General features: G+C 36.6%; 1 protein-coding gene across 1 annotated transcript in view; it reads right to left on the bottom strand.

Annotated features, from left to right (window-relative positions):
- LOC107565378 (transmembrane protein 132C-like) overlaps nt 1-10409 on the bottom strand; it is a 178856-nt gene that overhangs the window by 96259 nt on the left and 72188 nt on the right. Inside the window, exon 3 of the mRNA XM_016250593.1 lies at nt 1819-1962. Within this exon, the coding sequence (XP_016106079.1) occupies nt 1819-1962 (144 nt within the window). The remainder of the gene's footprint in view (nt 1-1818; nt 1963-10409) is intronic.

The following is a 10409-nucleotide window of genomic DNA, read 5'->3' as shown; positions in this document are numbered from 1 at the left end:
CTGTCATGAATCCTGTCCATGGACTTCCGTTCAATCACCACCAGAGGTCACCCTTCCATTACAGTGACTCTCGCACAACACAAACTGTTGCATGTCATCCCGGACTACATATCCCATCAGCCACTGCACTGATTGCACACAGCCCTTATTGCACACAGCACTGATTGCACACAGCTGTCATCAATCACACATTCACTATAAATACACTCACTCAAACAACCATTCTCTGCCGAGTATTGTATGCGCTTATCGCCAGCAGTGATAGCTACTCTACAGAGCCCTCTTTAGCGTCCTAGTCTTGCCTTGTCTGTTTTCTCGGTTTCTGATCTGTGCCTGTTTTCCTAGAGTTATCCCTTTAGTCTCGCCCTTGTGATCCTGTTCGCCAATCGTTGACCTACGCTAGCCCTAGGACTATTCTTGTGTCTTGCCCGCCATATACCTGTTTGCCACTGTTCGACCCTGCCTGTGTTTCTGACCTCCTCTGATGTTAATAAAGCTTGCATATGGAGCCGCACGTCTCACGTCTTGTCAGCCCCGTAACACCACCCCTGTGCAAATTTAAACCAGAAACGTACGTTAGATCTTGAATTGCTAAAGGGCACTGATATGCGACTGAGACACGCAGCAAAGTCCGCAGTAGGGAGGAGGATGACAAGAAGTGTTTCAATGCACTGTGGGCTCTTCTTGAAGATTAGACAATGCAAGTGATTTAATTTGTTTACTTTCCATTACTTTCCACAGCAGTGGCGTTTTATAATAATCATATCAGCTACACATATAAAAAATCATAGGCCGTGTATATATGTTAAGGAATAATACACAAGTTCGTTCAGAAACTTGTGAATGATGTTCTTTTTATTTATTTTACTGATGTTCTTATAGTTGAACTATCACTGTTTAGTGACGTCACTGTATGTTCCGGGAAAATTTAAGATGTATGTATGGCTTTTAACTGCTGATTTTGTTCCGGGAAATATTCATTCACAAATTAAGCACTGGTTAATCAATGTTAATCTGTTCATCACAATGTGTTGCTTACAAAGCTGAACAAAAATCCTGTGGGTTTGGAACAACATGAGGGTGAGTAATTGATGACAGAATTTTTAATTGTGGGTGAGCTCTCTTTTTAAGCAGATACATTTATACTAAATACAACTGATGAAACACCCTAATTTACATAACAAAGTCAAAGGTACGAACAGCATTTCAGTACCAATAAATTACTCAAATTAATCACATGAATACAAATGACAAAAAAAAAATGCACCAAGAAGTAACTACAAAGCTACTAGTAGCTTAAAGTAGCTCTAAAGTTAAGGTAGCTTGTTACAGGAAAAGTTGCATGTTTGAAACCATTTGAAGTACTGTATTGCTTCTGAGAAATGTAGTGAAGTAACTTCCTAGCACTTCATAATATAATGCAGTACTCTGAAAAAAACATGCTGTCAGTACCAGAGGGCCTGTATATGAAACAAGCAGAAGAGTTTAGAAGAATAGTCATTAGGCAGAGATGCTTATATTTGAGGGCTAAAGGCCAAAGGGCTGTATGGTGCAGGTCACTGTATATGTGCATGCGTTTGGATCTTTGTTGGCCGAAACTTTACAAAGAGAACAGAATTGTGAGCAAGGGAAGAAAACACTTTTTGGTTTGCAGTGTTTTTGCCTTAAGCTTCGATCTTAAACTTTGAACTTCTGGGTCATTCAAGTAACCAGCAGCCTTCTGACGATAGCGCCTTTGATACCAGTAGTCTCTAGATTCAGAATTCCCCTTTGTTAATAAAAGCGTTAATAGAACGGAAAGATTGAACAGTTACTGACCTTTTTCCGAAGTTGGCTTCCTTCCTACGACAGTGCAGAGTGACCACTCTGTGTCCCTCGCTCCTGACGTCTTGACTAACTGTCCACTGAACAGGGTTGCTGGCCCTCGCTCCCAAAAATGCCACACCATCCTTCAACTTGACCCTGTTGGAAACAAATGACCTTGCATTATGTAGTGTATCTTGGTGACCCTGGATCATTCAGGTTGCTTATACTGTGAAGCGGTTTTATCACTGTGGGTTTATTCTGAACATCATGTGGTGTTTGGGTCATATCTATTTGCTTACAGCTGCTACACACTCTTAAATACAGAAACACACATATGCATTTAGAAAAGCAATGTTATTAATGGACTTTTTTTCAAATTCAAAAGAGATGTCTTGGGTCGAAGAATAAAAGGCTGCTTCTATGAAAAGACTTGCTTCACTTTGGATGAATACATTAACATTCACTATGAATTGCACATTACTGTTAAAACAGCTAATCAGATTTTTGACAGAAGAATTGATAGTAGTCCAGCCTTACAAATAAGAGAGCCAATAGCCATTTAAATAGATGCTTCAGCAGATTTTCTACTATTGAATGCACATTAACTGAACTAGCTTAAAAATAGTTTTTTGCATGATTTGAGCAAAAGCAGCCTATTTTATAATGCCTCTGTTGTGAGATTTTTTTCCATTTCAAACAAATGCTGTTCTTCTGACATTTCACATTCAGTCCCATAAAAAATTTGAGCCATTTCCACAAAAACATTAAGCAGCAAAACTGTTTTTAATATTCATAATAAGAAATCCAAATCAGCATTTTAAAACACATTAAAATAGAAAACAGATATTTTAAATTGTAATAATATTTCACAATATTACTGTTTTTACCATACTTTTAATAAAATAAATACTGGGTTGGTGAGCCTTTCTCCATTCAAGTAGTTCTGTTCAAGTAGCTATTCAATCATAACCGGAAACGGACAAATTTGGCCAGAGAATGGCCCTTTTAAAAATATCCCCTTCCCTTCAAGAGTGAAAAAATGGCAATTGGAATTCATCCAATGACTTAATTCATATACATAAGCAGCAGTAAACCAAAGCAGACTGTGTCTGGTTAAACTGGATTGCGGGTGGTTAATGAATAAGATGCAGGTGTTTGCTCTGAAATTTTATGTTGAATGCACATTAACTGAACTAGCTTAAAAATAGCTTTTTTGCATGATTTGAGCAAAAGCAGCCTATTTTATAATGCCTCTGTTGTGAGATTTTTTTCCATTTCAAACAAATGCTGTTCTTCTGACATTTCACATTCAGTCCCATACAAAATTTGAGCCATTTCCACAAAAACATTAAGCAGCAAAACTGTTTTTAATATTCATAATAAGAAATCCAAATCAGCATTTTAAAACACATTAAAATAGAAAGCAGATATTTTAAATTGTAATAATATTTCACAATATTACTGTTTTTACCATACTTTTAATAAAATAAATACTGGGTTGGTGAGCCTTTCTCCATTCAAGTAGTTCTGTTCAAGTAGCTATTCAATCATAACCGGAAACAGACAAATTTGGCCAGAGAATGGCCCTTTTAAAAATATCCCCTTCCCTTCAAGAGTGAAAAAATGGCAATTGGAATTCATCCAATGACTTAATTCATATACATAAGCAGCAGTAAACCAAAGCAGACTGTGTCTGGTTAAACTGGATTGCAGGTGGTTAATGAATAAGATGCAGGTGTTTGCTCTGAAATTTTATGCAGAAGAGGCTGTTTAGTCAATTCGCCACTTTGTGTCCTATCTGATCTGTTCATGTAATACTTGGCATTTACATAATGAAGATGATTTTGTTCTCAGTTTAACTGTTTTCTGATTGATCAAAATAAAAATCCAATATACTCTACACAGAGACACAAATATCTAACAGTTAATCTAAAAATCTACAAAAAGTGCAGTTGCGAGCAGCATGAGAAGGAGTTGAGGGTTAATTAGGGAATGGAAGATTTAAATGAGATTGGTTTGGCTAACATGATTTCTGGAGAGCAATAAAGGCTACAAAGCAATTCAAAGAGAGATGTTCTTTTCGCTCACATCAGCACATGGGTGCCAGCTCATTAATTCTAAAACAACCTGAGTATCAATTAAAGTAGTATTTACCAATGTGATAGGAGTGTCAGCGCTCACGAGATGGCTGGAAAGGCAGGAAGCAGAGGACGGAGGGAGATGGATTGTAATATCAGATAGAGGAGATCTGTCGAAATCCTGACAGTCTGTCAACCCTGTGGCAGTTCTCCAAAATAACATGAGTAAATTCCCCCGATTCTCTGACATTATAAAAGTGAGGGATGCACACACTCGGATGATTCCGGTATTCGTCACAAATCACATTCCGTGACAGTTGTCGGAGCGAGCGCTGTGTACTTCTCCTGTGTACAGGCTGAAAACATCTGGCCTGAACTCCCAGAGGTCCATGATCTATATTGACCCGGCTGAATTAATTCAAAGAATTGTTAAAGCGTAATTGTTTTATCCTCCATGTTGCCCACTGAGAATGGTGAAGGAATATCTTATAGTGGAGAGAGAGAGGCCAGTACTACACAATCAGTGCATTAGTGCTTGCCATTTTTCAGTGACACGTTCTACAAGTTGCATTATTATGCCAGTAGGTGGCAACAAGTGTCTATCATTATGAGTGAGTCATTGAACTTATTCAGCTGATTCAAAATACTGTAAGTGACCAACTTTGAGCGAGTCATTGAAATCATGTAACCAATTTGTTCACAAATGCTGATGCATTCGGTAATAACTGTAAGTGACCAACTTCATGAGTAAGTCATTGAATCGTTCATTCAACCGATATATGTTAAAAATGCAGATTCATTCAGGACCTTCAAGTTCTGTCTTCATGAATAAGTCCCTGAATAATTCACTCAAACGATCTGTTCAAAAACAATGAATCATTCAGCACATGAGTGTGGCTCAAAGATGCACAACAGCCCTGATGTACAGTAGCTAAACATAACCATTTCCATTATAAGAGTAAAACCAGACAAAGGAACAGGATTGTGTCTAAAATGCAAATTACTCAATATTAACTTTATTATTAATTATTATTTTTATTTATTAACTTAATTAACTAATTATTGAACTGTTGTGTCAATGTAATATAAAACAATCATGCTGCCTCCTTACTTAAATAACTACAAAGTAGGGCTTCCCCCTAATAGTGACTAACCACTGGTGGCATCAGTGCGATCATTTGCATTTAACTTAAAATACTCTGTCATTTTTACTTGTACAGATAAGAGTAATACATCTTTCAAATCTGTGAAAATTCTACTTTTATTTGTGTGCACTCACAATAACAACAAAACTTTGTGCTTTTGTAAAATAATGAAAGCAAAGAGGGTGTGCTATCTGCCATCTAGGTCTCTGTGAACTTGAGCATGTTAAAAAACAAAAATTAACCAAAACTCTGTGCTTGCCTCACAGACATGAAAAATATATCTATAGAAAATGTCTACTTTTAAATGAACCAATTCAAATGGAAAACAAATATTTTTAGATTATGTAATCCGTATGAAACATGCACGTTCACTGTGGAGATAACGAGTCAGTGTTGTCGACTTCGTAATTGTAGCCAAAAATACAGAAAACACTAGTTTATCAATTAATTATTATAATGTTAAGGCAGACTTCTTGCTGTTTTTTCCTGAAGCATTCATAATCATTACTTCAGCCGGTGCACTGTGTAGGCAATTAAAGGCTCATTAATATGAATTATATGGTTTATTAACATAAACATGCGATTAATCGACTAATCACTTAAAACGAACGACTGCTAGTTGACCAGAAAATCTTTAGTCGAGGGCAGCCCTACTACAAAGTAAACACCAAAGTCTTTTGGAACACCCTTTTATTTCTTACTTACATATATATTTGTCAATTGAAGTGTTGGTATATACTTGATTCTGATTGATCCATTATGGCATTATGTGGGCAGACATTAAAGAAATATCACATTACACAGAATACCATGAATGACCAATCAGAAAGCAATCAGAAATGCAATGTAATAATACGTATCTCAGTATACATTCTCAGTATATCAGGATTGATTTAATCCTGCAGTAGGGGTTTTGCTGGACTGAATCAATACTGAGCTTTTTGCCAAAACACTCATCCCTAAAGCTGCACTATGAAAACTACACATGCATTACAGTAGGAAGACGGATGAAGAGAGACGGCACTAAACATTGACTCAGATTCAACACCTGCATGAGTCTTTTCACCCCCTGAGCTGCACATAAACCCCCTGTGTGTGAGAGGAATCATTTATTATACATTACGCACACACAAACATACACACACACATTTGTTCTAGGCCAGCACAGATAGCCTGGGGTGACAATTACTCCAACACCACCAAATCGGCATTTAATTGCTATAAAAGGCCGTATTAGCAAACAGTGTGTTAAGTAGTTCACAAAAGACCTGGAGAGAGAGGGGGAAATAAATGGAGGTGAGGGGAGAGGAAGACGGGATAATTAATCAAATTAAATTCATAGAAATGCTCTAGTGTTATTTGGCAGAAGATTGTATATAATGGCGTATTGCTTTTTACTATTTAAAAGCAGGCAATTGACCATTCGCAAAAACCCACCATCCTTAGTTACAGTTGCTATGTCCGACAAGCCGCTCTCACACCACACATGTTCTCACGCAGTGAAAAATACATTGCGGAACAAAGAGGAAACTGACAATATATATTTTTAAAAGAAATTCAAACAATAAATACAATTTTGTGGCTCTTTAATGTGTCGTGACAGATCACTCTATTGCCTCAGTTCAAGCGGCACATGAACCAATCATTATTTCATATTTACTTAAATGCACGAAATAAACATGAATGAATATCGGAATGTATTTTATTTCAACCTTGCAAAGGCGTCAATACACAACATTTTTCAAGTTTAAGTCTACCAAAGTTAATCTACTCTCCTGTCTGATTTGTTTGTCGGGCAAGATTTGGCGATATGATTGGTCAAATTGCCTGTCAATCAAGCTCTTTTTGAACGGTCAATTGTGCTATCATAATTGATTCAATGAACGGCAATTCAATAGCTGATTTTGAAATGAAGTGAGGATGTAGAATTCTAAATGTAATTTTACTAACTCTACTAATGTAAGAGTAGTCTGTTTTAAAAACATGTAAAATTATATTAAATAATGAAATATATAGTATAAATGTTATTAAATTATTTAATAGAAATATAAGACATGTTTTTATGAATGAAAACAATGTGATATATACACTGAATGTCAAAATTTGCTGTTAACCTTTTTGACTAAATCTTAATTTAGAAAATATCAGTTGACAAAAATATTCTAACTGAAAATGTGCGTAAATAAGCAAATAGACATAGTTCAGTAACTTTGTTGAATTTATTTGGATTGCAATTCAAAGTTTGATGCCATTCCAATTCAAATTCCAACGTATGAACTGAAAGCAAGCAAATCCTCAATTTTACCCAATCCTTGAGTAATTATCTGCTAGAAAACTGCCAAATTCTTCTAAAAGTTAATCTTTAATGGGCGTGTTTTGCTACGATGTTAATGACAGGATGTTGAGGACTGACATGATGCATGAGTACATTAACATAGCCTGCAACAGGGAAGGAAATTAAAAAGAAGCCTATATAAAGATCTCCAGCTTGATGGCAGACAGGGGCTGAATGGTCTGACTGAACGGAAAGGAGGGGAACGAGGGTTCAACTCAAGCTCCTGTCTAAGACTGACAGACAGGCTCTTGAGCGCTTGCCAATACCAATGGGGACTGGCTGGTCTCCCAGTGCGCCAGACCGGGCACAATGTACCAGGCTCTCCCCCGCAGCTGCATATTTGACATCTGTTTGATTACAGAGATTCCTGCCATTCAAGCTTTGAGCCATTACCTGCCAGTGAGCCGGGCGTACTTTACAAGAAAGGCCAATACTCATTCCCAACAGGTGCTGGAGCCCTAGATCTTCCCGAGCTATGATGAGACATCCGCCCACGTCAAAGGATGAATGATATCAGAGGAGTAAATGTCAAGCCTTGCATTTGAAAGAGGTTCAGAGTGGGTTTTCCACTTAAACTGGCTTTTTCCCTACACTGTGTCTGCGGACATGGTTGATATCAGTGTTTACAATCCAATAAACAGACAACAAGCTAAAGACAGTAATCTTGGCCTAAAATGAGGCAGGAAATGTCAATATTTGGACAGGAAGTTCCTAGTCATTCACTGAAAGCACAAACGCAGATCAGTTTGTAACATTTTTTGTATCTTTTGACAGAAATATTTGGCACACAATAACAAAGGGGGAGAAGAAATGTGAAAGAAAATATTTAATTCGAGCTTTTTTGTTCAACACCAGATTTTTTATTTTACATAGAAAATGGCTGCTAGGGAGAATTACCTATTAAACGGACATAAAAATTTACATTCATCCATTTGAAGCGACTTCTTTTTATCCGTTTCTTTCTAAACAAAGACACAACCTTGGTGTTGCTAGCGCAACAGCAACACTTTAGATTCATCGGCCTTTTATAAGACACCTAGATAAAATGGTACAACTAATTTACAATGACAAAAGCATGATATATGCATGACAGTAACACACAGAAGCAGTGAATAATTGAAATAAAATTAATTGAGAGAGGGAAAATAGAGAGCGAAAGATGAAAAGTGAGAGACAGCGAAGGTAAAAAAAAATGGAATAAGGCATTTTTTAAAACCCTCACTGCTATCTGATTAAACGAGGGGTGTCAAATCAGCTCCTGGACAAAGCTGACCTTTAAAAGAGGTATTTGAAAGAGACACCATCTCACCAGCCTCACTATGATGGAAGCAAGATGCTCACAGAGCGCTGAACAATCCAGAAGAAGAAACAAATTAGTTGCGCACATTACAGATCAACATAGATAAACTGGTTGTTCTGTGTTGATTAGCAAATATGGTGTACGTTAAAGCCTCGTGATGGCAGCATGTAAGCATGTATTCAGCAGCTGAAAAAAAATATTATTTATTTTTTATTATTTTAATTTTAATTGACTGATTAGCAGGTTAAAAATAGTCAATAATTAACATATTTACATACAGTATATTTGAATTTCTAGAATTACTTTTTTACATTTTGCCACCAGCAGAAAAAAAATTATATAAGTTATATATATAGTGCTGTGAAAAAGTTTTTGCCCCTTCCTTGTTTTTTGTTTTTTTTGCATATTTTTCACACTTGAATGATTCAGGTCATCAAACTAATTTTAATATTACACAAAGATAACCCGAGTAAATACAAAATGCAGTTTTGAAATAATGATTTAATTTATTAAGGGAAAAAAGCTGTCAAAACCTGCCTGGAACTACGTGAAAAAATCGAATAACTGGTTGTACCACCCTTTGCAGCAACAACTGCAATCAAGCGTTAAGCGTTTCACAAATTGAAGGCTGGACATTCTCCTTCAGGATTTTCTGATAGAGTGCAGAATTCACGGTTCCATCAATTATGGCAAGTCATCCAGGTCCTGAAGCTGCAAAGCAGCCCCAGTCGATCACACTACACCACCATGGTTAACTGTTGGTAATGATGTTCTTTTTATGAAATCCTGTGTTGTTTTTATGCCAGATGTAACGGGGCACACACCTTACAAAATTTTCAACTTTTGTCTCAACAGTCCACAGAATATTTGCCCCATTGCCCTAAAGTCTTGGGGATAATCAAGATATTTTTTGGCAAATGTGAGACAAGCCTTTGTGTTCTTTTTGGTCAGCAATGGCTATTGCCTTGGAACTCTCCCATGGATGCCATTTTTGCCCAGTCTCTTTCTTATTGTTGATTGTCATGAACACTGACCTTAATTAAGGCAAGTGAGGCCTGCAGTTCTTTTATGACCTCTTGGATGAGTCGTCGTCGTGCTCTTGGGAGTAATTTTGGTTGGCCGGCCACTTCTGGGAAGGTTCACCACTGTTCCAAGTTTTCTCCATTTGTGGATAAAGGCTCTGACCATGGTTTGCTGGAGTCCCAAAGCCTTGGAAATGGCTTTATAACCCTTTCCAGACTGATACATGTCAACTATTTTGTTTCTCATCTGTTCTTGAATTTCTTTAGATCGCGGCATGATGTGTTGCTCTTTAAGCATGCTTCACTTTGTCAGACAGGTTCTATTTAAGTGATTTCTTGATTCAACAGGCAGTAATTCAGGCCTGGGTGTGGATAGTGAAATTTAACTCAACTTTGTAAAATAATGTGGTTAATCACAGTTATTTCATGATTTAACAGGAGCTACAGGGGGCAATACATTTTTCACGTAGTGCCAGGTAGGTTTGGACAGCTTTTTTCCCTTAATAAATGAAATTTAAAAACTGCATTTTGTATTTACATACATTATCTTTGTGTAATATAAAAATTTGTTTGATGATCTGAATCTTTTAAGTGTGACAAATATGCAAAAAATTAAATAAAAAATAAAAAACCGGAAGGGGCAAAACCCTTTTTATGGCACTGTATAGAAATTACACAATATAATAAACAATATAATTTTTTAAACAAATATATATATTTATA

The sequence above is a fragment of the Sinocyclocheilus grahami genome, unplaced genomic scaffold, assembly GCF_001515645.1.
Source record: "Sinocyclocheilus grahami isolate Dianchi unplaced genomic scaffold, SAMN03320097.WGS_v1.1 scaffold998.1, whole genome shotgun sequence".
Taxonomy (NCBI): domain Eukaryota; kingdom Metazoa; phylum Chordata; class Actinopteri; order Cypriniformes; family Cyprinidae; genus Sinocyclocheilus; species Sinocyclocheilus grahami.
This window is presented reverse-complemented; position numbering and strand designations above follow the sequence as displayed.